Source organism: Myotis nattereri (genome assembly GCF_964212035.1).
Source record: "Myotis nattereri genome assembly, chromosome: 3".
NCBI lineage: Eukaryota > Metazoa > Chordata > Mammalia > Chiroptera > Vespertilionidae > Myotis > Myotis nattereri.
The window spans coordinates 211235836-211252186 of NC_138077.1; the positions used below are offsets into that span (position 1 = coordinate 211235836).

A 16351-nucleotide genomic window follows, 5' to 3' on the forward strand; every position below is an offset into this window, starting at 1 on the left:
GACCCACAGGTTGAGAACCGCTACTCTAGAGGGTATTATGCTCAGTGAAATAAGCCACAAAGAGAAAGACAAATGCCATATGATCTCACTTATATGTAGAATCTAAAAAACAAAACAAAAATAGACTTGTATATAGATACAGAGTACAAGCTGATGGTTGCCAGATGGGAGGGGGTTTGGGGAACTGGGTGAAAAAGATGAAGGGATTAAGAAGTAAAAATTAGTGCCTTAGCTGGTTTGTCTCAGTGGATAGAGCGTCAGCCTGCGGACCAAAGGGTCCAAGATTTGATTCCAGTCAAGGGTATGTACCTCGGTTGCAGGCTCCTCCCCCCACACCTCCCCCCCCCCCCCCCCCCCCCCCCCCCCGACCACCACCACCACCACCACGGCCCAGGCCCTGGTCAGGGCTTGTGCCGGAGGCAACCAATCTACGTGTACATCAATGTTTCTCTCTGTCTTTCCCTCTTTCTTCCACTCTCCCTAAAAATCAATGGAAAAATATCCTCGGACGATGATTAACAACAACAAAGGAAGTGCAAATTAGCAGTTAAAAATCATCATGGGTCGGGGATGTAAAGAACAGCATAGGGACTATAGTCAATAATATTGTAATAACTATGCATGGTGCCAGATAGGTACTGTATTTATCAGGGGGGTCATTTTGCAAGTTATATAAATGCCTAACCACTGTGCTGTACCCCTGAAACAAATACTGAATGTCAACTGTAACTGAAAATTAAAAATAAAATTTAAAAAAGACAATTTGTGTCTAAATTGTCCCATCTATATAATGGGAATAAGAATATTATTTCATATATTGTAAAAATTAAAAAACGACTCTATGTAGACTACTTAGTGTTTGGCTCCTAATAAACATTATGGAAGTGGTTTATTATTTTTGGTGGTTCACTGTTCTTGTCACCTATTTTTCAACTTCCCTTTTAGTGAACAAGCGTTTTCCGTCTTTGTGTACACACTGTCCCTACTTCTGGGTCTACACCCCAAAGAATTGAAAGCAGGAACTCACACAGATACGTTACACTCACCTTCATGACAGTACGGAGTCACCATCACTAAAAAGTGGAAACAACCCGAAGGTCCATCAAGGGATGAATGACACACAAAAGTGGTCTCTCCACGCAATGGGGTGGAATAGCACTGTCCTTACAGGAAGGAAATTCCGACGCGTGGGTGAACCTTGCAGATTTAAGCTATGCAGCAAAATAAACCAGACGCAAAGATCAGCTATTGGGTGACTCCGCTCCTGCAGGTACTCACATCATAGGGGCAGGAAGAATGCGGGTGGCCAGGCCTGGGGGACGGAGGGAGGAGGGCGTTGCCGTTTAATGGGGACGGGGTTTCAGTTTGGGAAGACGGAAAGCTTTGCAGATGGACAGCGGTGACGGTGGTACCGCAATGGGAATGCATTTAATGCAAGCGAACTGTACTCTGAAAACAGTAAACTGGTAAGTTTTTGTTGTGCATATTTTATCACAATTTTTAAAAACACCACCTCCGAGGAACCCTTTGTAAAGTATACGATCGCCTAACCGCTATGCTGTACAAGAGCACGTGCCCTCCCTCCTTCCCCAGGAGCCAAGGACGCGGCTGGTCCAGAAGGGGGCGCGCGGGTCCTCCCGGCTCAGCAGCAGCCGCAGCAGGAAGTCCCCCAACCTGAACCGCAGGCCCCTGGGTGGCCCTTCCCCGGCCCCTTCCCGTGCTCAGGGTGGCTGACAGTGCCATCTCTGCTTCCCACGCCACGGCCTGGAAAGCTGTCCTTCCAGAAGCTTCCTCTGACTCCCAGGGGGCAGAGCCCACATCGTCCCGTCCCGGTGTTACTCTATTCAGCCTATTTCCCTGCTGCACAGCGGGGCACAGGATGGCCCAGAAATAACGGGGGAATAAACAGCCCCGGCGCAGTCACCGCCTACGCCTCAGGCTCCAGCCCCTTTCATGAAGCATCGCCTGGCAGGTGCTCCCAGAGGCGTCCAGAAAAATCCGTGCAGCCCCCCAACCCCCCACATCCCCTGTTTGCAAGGAAAAGCTCACTAGTGGGCAGTTTTCCAGACCCTTCCTCCCTGCACAAGCCCCACAGGAGGCTGTGTGCCTCCTCGGAGGAGGAGAGTAAGTCTTCTCAGGAGGCCGCACTTTTCTGTTAATTCCTACTCTGATATTCTGTTAATTTCTATACGTAACATTTTTTTCTTTAATTTTTTTATTTATTTATTGAGTTTAGAGAGAAAAACACCGATTTGTTGGTCCACTTATTCTTATATGTGCCAGGGGATGGAACCCTCAACCTGGGCGTATTGGGACAACGCTCTAACCCACTGAGCTACCTGGCCAGGGACAAAGCTTTTCTGATAAAACATATCTGTGGGGGTAAAAGGATGAAGGTAAAACTAAAAGCACTTTCCACTTTGATTTTGTGGGCTGCTTATGTGGGGAAATTTTAAAAAGAACATTTTCTAGCTATAAGAGGAAAAGGGAGGAAGAAAGAGGGGAGGAGGGAGAATGTCGGGAGGGGGGGAGGGAGGGAGGGAGGAAAGGGAAGGAAGCCAGCCACACTTCTTGGTGGAGCTATTAAACCATTTTTGTCTCAACTCAGTTTCCTCCTTCGGCTCTTCAACTAGTTGCCTATCTCCATAGACAGACTGGGCCCCCTTGACCTCTTCTTCCCATTTGCCCCCAAACCCCCCGTCCCGTGGCTGACAAATCCCTACACACTCTCAGGCTTGCCCTCCGGGGCCTCACAGCTGCCTGTCCTTGTCACCCTGTTCAGAGGGCTTGGTTCACCCACTTTCTGCGCCAGACCTCGAGGCAGGAATTACATCTCATTCATTGTTGTGTCATCACAGACCGGATTACCTCTTAAATAGTGGGACTTGCTAAAATTTAGAAGGAAGAAGTCAGAGTCGTCGGACAGGTTTATTGACGTTGAGCGGTTTGCTCCTAATCCAAATGGTTTGTGGTACAGGCTGCGTGACACCTCTCTGACCACAAGGCCCATCACCAAAGGAGGGCAGATGAACACCTGTTCGTTCTGGAACGTAGTCGGGCGTTACGCTTCGGCCCCGCGTGACTCATGGCTCGTGGGTCGGTCGCTGGACCCCGATCAGGCTCTCTGGAATGTCTGCTTGCACACCTGGCCCTCGCAGAACATTTCCTGGGATCAGGAGGAAGGAAGTGACTTGGCGCGTGGCCTGTTATTACTCACAAGGATCTGACACCCAACGTGCACTGCCTTTGCCAACCCCCCCCTCCAACTCTCACGCCAACTCAGTTCTGACAACGACCAACCCAGTGTTAGTGCAGAGCCCACGGGTGCAGGGCTGACTGCCCCCACTTCCGGCATCAATCGAAGTCCCAGGCCACCTGTAATTCTGACCAACCAGTTATACATTGGGGGTCCCCGTGACTCCCTCCTCAAGTGCAATAATTTGCTAGAATGGCCCGGCCGGTGTGGCTCAGTGGTTGAGCACCAACCTATGAACCAGGAGGTCACGGTCGATTCCTGGTCAGGGCACATGGCTCCATCCCCAGTGTGGGGTTGGGGGACTTCTAAATCTCAATCTCTTCGTTTTTAAATTGGGAAAAAACAGTAGATTGATAGAATGGCTGGTCATGGTCTCCCTGCTTAACATTTTCTTCATTAGATCATCTCACTAAAAAGAGGAGGAACGTGGCAAGTACCAGGTGGAGCGTGTCGTCTTCGAGCCAATGGGTCCAACCTCTGTCCTTCTTTTCCCCCTTCTGGACACAGGTGAGTCTGTCATTGTCCCAGGTGACCAAGCTCTGCGCGGCGGAGGGAGAAAACATTGGTTTGTTGACGGCCAATTAACCTGGCAAAGTTAAGGGCCTGTGTCATTGCTGCGATTTTTTACCTTGCATTTTCTGTTATCCAGGCCTTTGGTATCTTCATCAAATTCTTCTCCAACTTTAAACTGAACAAGGTAGTTCCTTAGGCTGCTGTACGTGTGGATGGTAAAAGAATCCCCATTCTGCTCAATCACCTTCTGCGGCTTCAGCAGCTTGGCTATCTTCCGAGTGGCAAAGTCAATACCTTAAAAATAATTTTAGAAAGAAATCTCAGCTCTCACCAGAGAGGCAAACGCAACGCACTTGGCAGCTGTCCTCATAAGCGTTGCATTGGATGGCGAGTGTTTCTCTGATAGCGTCAATGTCATCTGCTGCTGAGACGGGACCTGCAGGGAAAGCTATCCTGGCGAACCGCCATCCAGAGGCTGGTTTAAAAACTTCAACAGCTTTGGGGGAAGACGCAGTGGGCTAGCGCGTGCCTCAGGGATGGATTGGAAGCCGGGCACAGCAGAAGTACGTCTGCTAGAAGGAGGGCACCTCTCAGCTGCGGGTTTTTTTTTTATTTTTATTTTTTTTATTGATTTCCGAGACAGAGAGGGAGAGGGAGAGATAGAAACATCAAGGATGAGAGAGAATCATGGATCGGCTGCCTCCTGCACGCCACCCCCACTGGGGATCAAGCCCACAACCTGGGCATGTGCCCTTGACTGGAATCAAACCCAGGACCCCTCCGTCTGCAGGCCGATGCTCTATCCACTGAGCCAAACCGGCCAGGGCACCATCTGCGGGTTTTATCATCTGCGTTAGGGGGTGACAAAGAGACAAGGAAGCCATCCAACCTCAATTACAGCAACTCTGCCTCTTTCTGCTTTGTGTACGTACGCTTCAAATGAAGACAGAATTTGAACATTTTCTGAACAACTATTAAAAAAACAGCAACGCCGAAACCGGTTTGGCTCAGTGGATAGAGCGTCGGCCTGCGGACTGAAAGGTCCCAGGTTCGATTCCGGTCAAGGGCATGTACCTGGGTTGCGGGCACATCCCCAGTAGGAGATGTGCAGGAGGCAGCGGATCGATGTTCCTCTCTCATCGATGTTTCTAACTCTCTATCTCTCTCCCTTCCTCTCTGTAAAAAATCAATAAAATATATTAAAAAAAAAAAAACAGCAACACACACACACCCAAAACCTCAAAAACCACTGCAATCATGCACACGATTCTATTCACTTGGGAATCTTGAATAAGCTGTAAAAAGGGTCGCAGACGAAAACATGGAATACTGCGAAGGTCAGGGTTTTGATATAGAAAGTGGATTTGAACGCCGTTTCTCATTGACTAGCTTTGAGCATGTGGTATGGCTAGAGGTTGTGAACGCTTGCTCCCTATTCTTCAGGAATTTATAGCCAAGAATGAAGGGGACACAGAGTAATCGAAGTCCCCCTTTAAGAGAATCTGCTCCAATGAAAGGAAACTGAGAACAATCTTCTTGAACCTAAAAGCGCTTGGATTGCTTGAGTTCTGTGCCGTAAGTCCCTGTAAATGCCATGTGCTAATTTTACACAGATTCTGACTAAAGGACATGGACTAATTCACCGAGCGCTTTGTTAATTTAAATATTTAACTGGGACGAAGACCTCAAGCTCTGTTTTTGGCCAAAAGGGACAGATCACCTGCCTGTATTTTCTTCCATCCAATGAACAAGATAAGGACTTTCTGGTTTTTATTACAGGAGCCATCTTTATTCACTTGAAATATAAACCTCTGTGTTTAAAAAAACATGTTTTAGTTCACTGTGTAAAGTCATGAGACATGGCTCAGATAGGAGAGAATGCTAACTCCCAAAATGAACTTAATTCAAACAACTGAACGTAAAAGGAGCTTTCACGTGCTCTGGCTGGTGTGACTTGGCTGGGTGGAGCGCCATCCCATGCATCAAAAGGTGGCGGGTTTGATTCCTGATCAGGGCACATACCCAGGTTGTGTTCGATCCCCGGTCAGGAGGCAGCCAACTGATGTTTCTCTCTCGCCCCCTTCTTCTCTCTAGGATCAATCAATACTTTTTTTTAAAAGGAACTTTCATTTTTTAAAATGAAATATAGGATTTATTGTAGGTTTTCTACCCAAGTATCCTTGTAATTCTTTTTTTTCAATTTTTGGTAATTTTTTATTGTGGTCAATACACACATTTTAAAGGCATACAAGTCAGTGGCATTGAATAATCATAATGTTATGCAACCAACAACATTATTTATTTCCAGAAACTTTTCATCACCCCAAACAGAAACGCTGTATCAGATGGGGTTCAGGACACTCTACCTCAAAACCTGGCACCTTGGCAGAGTGAATATTTCCAGCCGCAGGTCCCTGGGGAAGGCAGGTGCAGGGGGGACCCTCTGACCTCCCCCTGACACAGCTGATAAAACCCTCAGATGAGAGGTTCCCTCCTTATAACAGGGAAAGGAGCAGCCTCAGCTTCACCCACAAGGGACACAGAGAGGAATCTGAACACTTGCTAAGTTTCTAAGCTTGTTGGTTACTTTTTAGTTCTACAATTTCTACTTGTTTCCTTTTCATCTCAGCAGATGTTACTTTTTATAGAGTCTGATTTCTTGCCAAAATTAAGCTCAGCATAAGTGCTTTATAGTCTGTTTCTGATCACTCCAGTATCTGGAGACCCTGTTTGTACACGCAGACCCAGGGTAAGGTCCTGAGATTGAAAATCTACTTTTGCAAGTGGAGGGCAGGAGAGACCGAAAAAATAGGCTGGCCCCTCCAGGCTGGTAATGAACAGAGTTTCTTAGGGGAACATCCAAGACATGTCGTGGATGACTACAAGATGAAATGGACCCCCTCACTGCTTGGCAGGTGCCAAATAATTATATAGGGTAAAGTGGGGGGCAGTCACAGGTAACGGCACCTAAATGCTACCAGGTTCGGGGAATGACGTTTCATGCCTGACTAGGGCAGGACAACAATCTGTTCCAGGGACCAGCGCTGGCAGGAGGCAAGGGAAGGGGGCGAGTTTATGTCCGAATGAACATCAGTTACAATCAGACAGTCTTTAAGGGGATTTGCAGAAAGTCACCTCCTTTCTGGCCCGGTCCAGCTTGCAGGATGCTCGCTGGTCACGTCATGGAGCCCTCTCTTCCACACTCCCCCCTCCCACCTGCACCAGGACGGACAGCAGTTAGGGACACGACTCTAGACTCTTATCAGCCTGGCACCAGAAGAGCCTACATAATAACGTTACTAAGTAGCCCTTATTTTCCCTTCGTTTTCCCATATATTTACTTTCCTGTTGTTTGCCACCCTGGGAACTCAGAGTCCCTTTGTCTTGTCACTTCTCTACGGAAGTATTACTCGTCGCTAAGAAGTTATAGAAGCTCAGGCTCTCCCACTCCTTTGAGATACTCATCGCCCCAGGCCGAGTGTGTCCACTTCTGTGTGTCTGTCCTTTGTTAGTCTAATCCACAGGGCCCTTGCCAATGAACCAGGTGGGTAGAGGAAGATACAACTTTTTCTTCTGTACAAGGTTTTGTGTGAATATAAATCAGATTTCGCTTGAGAAGTTCCAAACTTCCCTACTTAGTGTGAGAAAGGACGGGGAGGAGAATCTGAAAAACACACTGGGGCACAGAACTGGACATTTCAAAGTGGTCACAATGGCCAGTTTTCTGTCATAGGTATTTTACCACAATAAAAAAAATTGGACTCCCAGTTCAATTTACTGGTGGGGAAACGGAGGCCTGGTCTCAGATAAACGGAGGCGCCCCAGAGCGGCCCCCAGACCCCCGGAGTCTCAGCAGCTTGGGTCCATCTGTCAAAAGTGCCACTGATCGGTGGCATTTCGTCAGAAGCACTTGGCGCACAGTAGGTGCTCGGAGGCAGGAGTCTGAGGAAGGAGACTGAAGGCTGGACAGACTGGGGATGGGCGAGGAGGCAGGCCTCCGCCATCAGGGCGGGGAGCACCCTCCAGCCCTCTGGGGAGAGAGGAAATGGGTCAGACCCGCGGGTCCGGCACACCCCTGCCGCGCGCGGTCCCTTCTCCAAGCCTCGGAGGCCAGGCTCCCTAAGCGCTCAGGCAGCACCACCCACCCTCCTCGGGGCTGGAATTGCACCCCGGAGGCGGGATCGAGGAGCGGGAAGCGCCCTCTACGGGGCCTGGGTTTCTTGACACCCTGCAGTCCTCGAGGGGAGAGCGGAGGCCAGAAACTAAAGATTTCAAACTCGGTTCCGAATCTAGCGGCACCGGAATCTCCTGGGGCGGGGGCCGCCCCCGGCGCCCCTGGGAGACGCTGCGGGACGGGGGCCTCCCTGGGCGCCCCTCTGTTCAAGGGATCCCGGCCCGGCTGTCCAGAGCCCGCGTTAAAGGCGGCTGCGGGGTGAGGGTCACCTGGGGAGGGGCTTCCATCCGGAGCGCCCCTCACCTGCCCGCACCCCATCGTGTCCCTGAGTCTGCCCGCGAGGTGTCCCACGCCCCCCCCCCCCACCTCCGCCTGGTTACCAATCCGCGCTGGGGCAGGAGCGGGGCCGACGGGCAGGTAGAGAGACGGTGGAGGGGACGGGAGGAAGGGAAGGTGGGGGCTTGGGAGCAGGGACTGGAGGGGCGGTCGGACGGGTGGGCGGGCGAGGGGACAGGGATCCCTGCTGGGGAAGATGGAAGGATGCGGCAGGCGGAGAGGCGGGCGGACCGGCGGGCAGACTACCCCGGGGGACGGGGACGGGGGAGACGGGAGGACAGGGAGACGGGGTAACCGGGGAATGAGAGGACGGGCAGGCGGATCGGGGATGCAGGACAGACTGGGGACGGGCAGACGGACACGCGGGGGGGGGGGGGAGAACGAACGTGGGAAGGAGAGACACGGAGCCAGCCGCACGGGGAACGGACGGACACCCCGGCGCCTTCACCCCGACCCGAGACGGCGCCCGCCTGCGACCCCCACGGCCCCGCCTGCGACCCCCACGGCCCCGCCTGCGACCACCACGGCCCCGCCTGCGACCCCCACGGCCCCGCCTGCGACCCCCACGGCGCCCGCCTGCGACCCCCACGGCCCCGCCTACCCAGGGCCAGCATGTAGCCCTCGAAGTTGTCGCTGCTGCTCAGGTTCCAGGTGCCGCTGAGGTCGGCGGGCATGGCGGGGCTGGGGCGACACCGCGGGGCTGGGGCGACTGCAGGGCGGGCGAGCAGCGTGCGCTCGGCCCTAAGTGCGGGGCCGCGGAGGCGGGGCCGGGCCGGACCGCGAGGGGCGGGCGGGGCAGGGCGGGGCGGCCCCCCACACACACACACACACACTCTCTCCGAGGAGCCCAGTCCCTCCAGGCTCCCTTGGCCGCTCGCGCCTGTTCTCCTCGGGGCTCCTCCTCCTGTCACCCCAAACGTGCGCGGAACCCAGACTGAGATCCAGGCCAAGAGTTAAATGTCCATTTCTGACCCCTCCATGAGCTCTAGACTCAAACATATTAACGGCCAACATCGACGGAGCGATTCCGATGTTTGTTACTATTTGTCCCAAAGACCTACTTCTCCAATAGTGACTTTGTTATCTCCATTGGACAGAGACAAAGAGAGGTAAGTAACTTGCCGAAGGTCATATAGTGGGTGGAAGAGTCTGGATTCAAACGCAGGCAGCCTGACCCCCCCAACCCCACCCCACCCAGAACTCCCACGCCAGCTCTCACTGCCTACCCGCTGTCTCCACTGGATGTCCTAAAGGCCTCTCAGACTGAACACATAAGACAGAAGCATAAAACAGACGTATTCTCCAGCGCCCCGCTTCTGCAAATTGCACCACTGGCCACCTGGTGCTCACTGCGGATGGCTCCCCTATTTCCAACCCATCACCAAGACCTGTTGGTTCCGCATCCGAAACTAAGCCTTTCTCATGCCTTTCCTCCGCCCTGGCCTGGCTGTTTCCACTCTGATCCTAGCAAACCATTCTCCGGACTGTAGCCAGAGCGAGCTTTTGAGAGATGTAACTCGGATCTTAGCTCACCACTGCTTAAAAACCCTCTGCTGTGGTTCATAAAGCCATTCCTGAGGGGGCTTCTGGATCCTCCTCCCACAGTTCCATCCTGACTCGAAACTCCAGTCCCGCCAGGTGTGCTGTGGCCGCAGCGCTGGCAGAACTCAAACTCTCGACTTCCTCGAGTCTGTATCTGGTGCTCCCTCTTCCTGGGCTGTTTGCCTCCGGGGTTTTGCATAGCTGGCTCCTTGGGCTTCCAGTTCAAAAGTTACTATTAGGGGCACAGTCTTTCCTAATCATGCTCTCGGCAGAGGGGAATGCTCCCCAAACGCCCGGGCCTCTTGGAGGCGCGATGAGCCACCTGATCGAGGGCAGCTGGGGCGACCACCACGCTGGTTCCCTGAGACTGAAGGAGTGAGTGTGACATGGAGCCCAGGGTGTGACATGGAGCTTTCACGGCTGAAACTGGTAACATTTCAGGAAAAGCTGAATGAGTTCCTTGCCGTTGACCCATTTTTTATCAACTCGGCAGTGAATCTATCACAAATCCTAAACACAGGGTATTTCATTTTTTCCCTTCTCCCCTTGGAACACGGACTTGAGGACCCACAGGTCCCCTCCGGCAGGCTGCTCCAGAGTCTAGCCCGGGGAAATGCGTGTATAAGTTATTACCTGCCTTCCAATGTAACGACTGAAAAATAACAAAAAGCCATTCATTTGCTCACAAACCTGCAGTTGGGCAGAGCTCTCAGCTTCATGAGGCATCAGCCGGGGTCACGTGACTCCGGTTTGGAAAAGTCACTTCCCAAATGGTTCAGTCTCCTGGCTGGTAAATTGGTGTTGCCTATCTCTTGGCTGGGAGCACAGCCAGGCCTGTGGGCTGGGGGGCAGGTTCCTCCTCACGAGGCCTCACCATGGGCCCTGGGCAGCGTGCGCGCCTTCACAGCAGGGCTGGCTGGCTGGGTTCTAAGAGGGCGTGTCCCAGGAGGACCAGGAGGATGCTGCACATCTTTTCTGACCTGGCCTCAGAAGTCATCCAACATCACTTGCACCATCACAGACCCACCTGGACCCCAAGGGCGGGAACACGGACCGCATCTCCCAATGACACATGGAAGAGCATGTAGAACAGCAGGTCTTAGAATGGCCACCTTTGAAATAATCTGTCACGGGAACCCATCCCTCTTCCGACCCTCACACTAAGATATGACCTCTAACCTAGACTTTGTCAGTAATTGAAATGCTCTTTAGATTCTCCATTTGTTGCTTTTTTCATCTTATTTTCCAGTTGGGTTAGAACTTGGACAGAGAAAGCCTTGGATCTCTTCAAAAATCTCTAAGCGTCACCTTTTCAGAACAGCCTTTGATATCACTTCTAATATACATTGTGGAGAGCGGCTACAGCGTCTGGACAGGCTCAAGCCTGGGCCTAATGAGAGGGCACGATCCTCTCATGGCAAAGCAAGAGGACAATTATAGCACAATTATAGCCAAAGGCGACAGTTGTGAGCTTGACCTTATGGTCCCAACCTGTAGCCCCACGCGGCTGAGTGATATGGGCTGCGGAGGTGCAGCAAGTAAACAAAGCTTGATCCCGTGCATGTAATCGAGTAGATTCGAAACCCAGGAGAATGTTGTAAACATCTTGACCACGCCCTTACTTTGCGTGGTAGAATCTGGCTATAAAATAAAGATTTGGCTTACAGGCCGTGATGCTGTCTCTCCATCAGCGAGGGCAGTGTCACACCCAGACCCAGCTTTCTTCTCTTGTCTGTCTTTTCTTCTTTAATATTTTTATTAATTTCAGAGAGAAAGGAAGAGGGAGAAAGAGACAGAAACATCAATGATGAAACTTGCCCCCAACCTGGGCATGTGCCCTTGACCGGAATCGAACCTGAGACCTTTAGTCCGCAGGTCAACGCTCTATCCACTGAGCCAAACCGGCTAGGGCTTGTCTTGTCTTTTCTCAATCCTTCACTGCCCCCGGCTCAGGCTCACCGAACCTGGCTGTGCTGGTGCGGCACCATACAGTTAGTCTGCATCACATCTCTGCTTACTACCTTCATAATGATCATAATTCACAATGATCTCTTTTTGGTTCGTTTGTTGACTGCCTTTTTTTTAAAAAAAACAAACAAACATGTATTGATTGGTTTTAGAGAGAAATGAGGGGAGAGAGGAAGAGAGAAATATTGATTTGCTGTTCTCTGTGTTTAGGCATTCATTGGTTGGTTCTTGGATGTGCCCCGACAGGTGATGGAACCTGCAGCCTGGTGCATCAGGACGATGCTCTAACCCAGTGGTCGGCAAACTGCGGCTCGCGAGCCACATGTGGCTCTTTGGCCCCTTAAGTGTGGCTCTTCCACAAAATACTGACTTCTGCGCATGGGCCACGAAGTTTCAATCACATTGTACGTGCGCGCCCACACGTCGTATTTTGTGGCCCCACCCCATAACAAAGAAACAGAATTTCCAGAGGATGAGGCCCAGAAATCAGGATTTCAAAAAGATTCCCAGGTGATTCTAATGTGCATTCAAGGTTGAGAACCACTGCTTTAGTGGAATATGACAGGCTGCTTTCAAACCCTGGAATTACCTATACCTTGCCATTTAATGGGCACAGAACTATGAACTCTGACTAGATTTCTGGAGCATGAAGCCTGTTTAAATTCCAGATGAACAGGATATGGAGAAATCATGCTTACTTCCTATCCTTAAAATCTTATTGTTCTAAATCTTGGCCTGAAAATGAAGGTCACAGAAATAAGTAATAATGATTTTAGCATCTGTGCTGGTAAGGTATGGCTTTTGGCCAGCCTGGGCAAGGGCCATCTAGTAGGGCTAGGGTTGAATTTTGGTTGAAGTGCCATAAATTGGACTTGCCCATGGGATAAGGAGTGATTTTCTCCTTTTTATTTTTTTTTATTTTATTAATTGATTTTAGAGAAGACGGGAGAGGGATAGAGAGATAGAAACATCAATGATGAGAGAGAATCATTTATTGGCTGCCTCCTACATGCCCCATACTGGGGCTCAAGCCCGCAACCCGGGCATGTACCTGGACTGGGAATTGAACCGTGACCTCCTGGTTCATAGGTCAATGCTCAACCACTGCGCCACACGGGCTAGGCAATTTTTCTCATTTAAATTCTAAAATCTTTCTTCTAGACAAAGATAAAATTATCTCCAAAAGGAAAAAGGGGAGAAATGTGGCTAAATTTGAGCCTTTTCTTTCCTTCCATTTGATACTGGCAAAGTAAACCATAAAATTATAGCCAAGACCAGGTCCTACCCTTGGGTACAAACACTGCTCCTCCTAGTCGGTAATGGATGGGACTTGATGAGGGGCACTTGTAGAAGAACCAGTCTCTCTCACTTGATGGAGCCTGATACGGGTCCAGCAAAGAACAGTGTAGACATTGAAGTGGACCTCATACCATCCACGCCTCCCTCCTAACGCAAGGAAGCCGTGTCACCAGGGAGCGTGGCTCAGTCCCAGGGGGTAATTCCTGGATTGGTTGAAGGCTTAGCCAATCACAGAAATCTTACCTCCTTTGCCAGTGGTTGATTTTAGGGACAAGCAGGTTTAAATGACTCTGAATCAGCCAACGAGATATGAGAAGTTTGATGGGGCTACTGAGAGAGGCTTGTTTTTGAATCTTTTTTTTTCCCTTAAAAAAAAAATTATATATATATATATTATTGGTTTCAGAGAGAAAGAGAGAGGGAGAGAGAAACATTAATGATAACAATCATTGATCGGCTGCCTCCTTCATGCCCCCTACTGGGGATCGAGCCTGAAACTCGGGCATGTGCCCTTGACCGGGAATGGAACCATGACCTCCTGGTTCATAGGTTGACGCTTAACCACTGAACCACACTAGCTGGGAGAGGCTTGATTGTAACAGCTGTGGAGAGCCAGCCTTTCTCCACTTCTGAAATGAACACGGAAGACTTGCTACTGGTGGCCATCCTACGACTAAGGGGCACCTGATTCAGGACACGTGACCAGCAGAGCAGAGGGACGGAAGGAACCGGGGTCCCTGCTGACACTGCACCCGAGAACCCTGAGTCCTGCCTGCCCTCTGTCTCCGCTGCTGGTAAAGGTCCCTATTGTTGAAATCACTGGGAGTGAGCTTCCTGCTGCTCCCGGTGGAAAACACCCTGACAGAGACAGTAAAATCAGGGCACTCCTGTCCCTTTATTTGCCTTTTCCAACTGGTCTGAGGGCACAAGACAAGCTAATTGTGGTTCGGTTCTGAGCATGTTTACTTGCTGAGGGCACTTAACAAGTGTCAAATAAAATGCTTGTACTTCCTGAGCACTCTTCTTGCAACAAGAACAGTGGGGCTGGAAACTCGGGTCTGTCTGGTGACACGGTACTTTTAGCTGCACTATCAGTTAGCCCATTAATTCCTGGACCCCAAGAATCTGCCTTGAAGAAGGTAAGTTAGGGCTGCGCTTCCTTGAATTTGGACAAAGACCACGGGGCGCCTCAGCCCTGCTCTTCTGTACTGCGCGGCAGAGAGAAAAATCTGAGGGCCTTCCTCATGCTCCGCTGACTCCCCATGAAGCTGTTTTTCCTGAGGTCCTCAGGCAGATGGAATAGGGCCGAATGATTCTTTAAAAAACACCTCCTTTTTCTCCTGGCACTTGCGCACGTGCACACACAGAAATTTTCTAACTATATGTACTGAGACAGGTTAACTCGACTTATTACGGTGACCACTATGCAATATACAAGTAACAATCATTAGGTTGTCCACCTGAAACTAATATGGTATGGGCCAATTATACCTTAAAAAATCAAGATAAACTCTGAAAACAAGACACCCTCCTCTCTTCCTTGACTGTCCTGGGCTTCCTGGTTCCCCCTGCTGGTCTGTAGTGCAATTGTTTTCACATATAAATGAGACTCGGGCGTGCCTCACATGGATGTAGTTGTAGATGAAATTATGCACCTGAGATTCGCTTTCAAAGATCCCAGAAAAATGAGGGTGTGGATGCAGCGAGATTGGCAGAGTGTTATGATGGAAGCTGGTGAGGACTCCAGAGGGGTTCCTTCTACTATTACCACTAGTTTCGCTCATGCTCTAGTTTTTGCTTAATTTTTGAAAATGTCATTTTTTGCACGTTCCCCATCGGTCTGGACGCCTTGAGTTGCTCCCCCTGGAATGGCCTCTGGCCTGGTTTCCTGTCCTGCAGGGCCCAGGGGTGCTCGTTTCTAGGAAACTGTCAGGACTGGTCCTGGGGAGTCCCTTGCTGATGCTAAAACTGGGCGTTTTTCCTCCCCACCTGGCTGTGGACAACTTGTGCTCCCTGAGCACTTAGGGCCATGACAGGGATCCAGGACGGACCTCCAGGTCCCGCAGAAGGGAAGGCGCAGGTGGCAGCTCAGAGCGGTGAGAACCAGTGGGAGCACCAACCCTCCATCGGGTCGACATCATTTCAGAGCTGGAAGGGGTGCCGAGGTCATTGCGCCAAGAGAAAGGGACATTCTAGAGAAAGGGACAGCGCCAAGCAACTCCCTCTGCGAGCAGCTGGCCGACATGCCTGGCGCTGAGACCACCCCCAGCAGAGAAGCGCCTTCGCCTCACAGGCACCATTCCTGCATGCTGGCCTCATGGGGCTGGCATGGGCATCTGGGCCATTTTCCTTTTTTTATTTTTTAGCTGTGTGTGAAGTACGGTTTATACCACCTCCTCCCTCTGGGCTTTGGCTGCCCAGTTCCAAGGCATTGCTAACACTGGGCAAGTTCAACTGGGTCCGTCTGGGTGGACTGAACCCATCAGCCATCGCCATCAGACTATCATACTGTTGAACGTTTTATCTACTTGTACTCATCCACTTAGGGTGGATGAAAATGTCAAGATTTGGCTAAAACATTCCTTGAAAAATGATACGTTATGTAAGGTGAGTGATCAAGAGCACAGGCTCGGAGACAAACTGCTCCTTCGGGCCTGTTTCCCGTTGGCCCCAGTCACCTCACTGTGCTGTTCCTGAAACCAGGCCCTCGGTAGCACATGCCCAGCACACAGCAAGTGCCAACAGCGCCCGTTCAGCGAGGTACAGCTTTCAGAGATGGCCTTGTCCACCATCCTCACATTGGGGTGGGAGCTGCAAGGCACGTTTTAGAGCAAGAGGCCTTCAGGAGGATGGCAAAGGAACGGACGTCCCGCGGCACCCAGAAGAAGTGTTAAAGGAGCCCATTTCACAATACAGTGACCTCTAGCTCCCAGAGAAGGGACCTGGAGGCTGGGGTGGAAGAGAGCAGCCCAGCCTGGGGGGTGCCTTTCTCCTACCCAGTGGTGAGGTCCTCAAATGGGAAAAACAAGCCGCCTCTGATGCCAGGAGATGAGCCTACATATCCCTTTGGTTCAGTCTCTGCATCCTGATCACCAAGGAGAACCCTCCTCCTCCTCCTCCTTTTTTTTCATTTCCATAATGTGGCTTTATTATTTTGTTAGAAGCATCATTTACCCCCAAATAGTTAACAGTGCAAATGCACAAAATGCAGCTCCAGCCGAGCACGTTCCTTTCTGCTATCTTCAACACCCCTTCTCTTCATC

At 50.9% G+C, this 16351-nt stretch overlaps 1 protein-coding gene across 1 annotated transcript; it reads right to left on the minus strand.

Moving 5' to 3' along the window:
- Positions 1-3060: 3060 nt before the first annotated feature.
- On the minus strand, positions 3061-8953 carry RBP7 (retinol binding protein 7; the record flags this gene model as incomplete). Its single annotated transcript, XM_081087336.1, has 4 exons — positions 3061-3166; positions 3694-3795; positions 3885-4063; positions 8881-8953. The coding sequence occupies 4 exons, from the start codon at positions 8951-8953 to the stop codon at positions 3116-3118; spliced, it is 405 nt and encodes a 134-aa protein (XP_080943462.1). The 3' UTR covers positions 3061-3115.
- Between the last annotated feature and the right edge of the window lie 7398 nt (positions 8954-16351).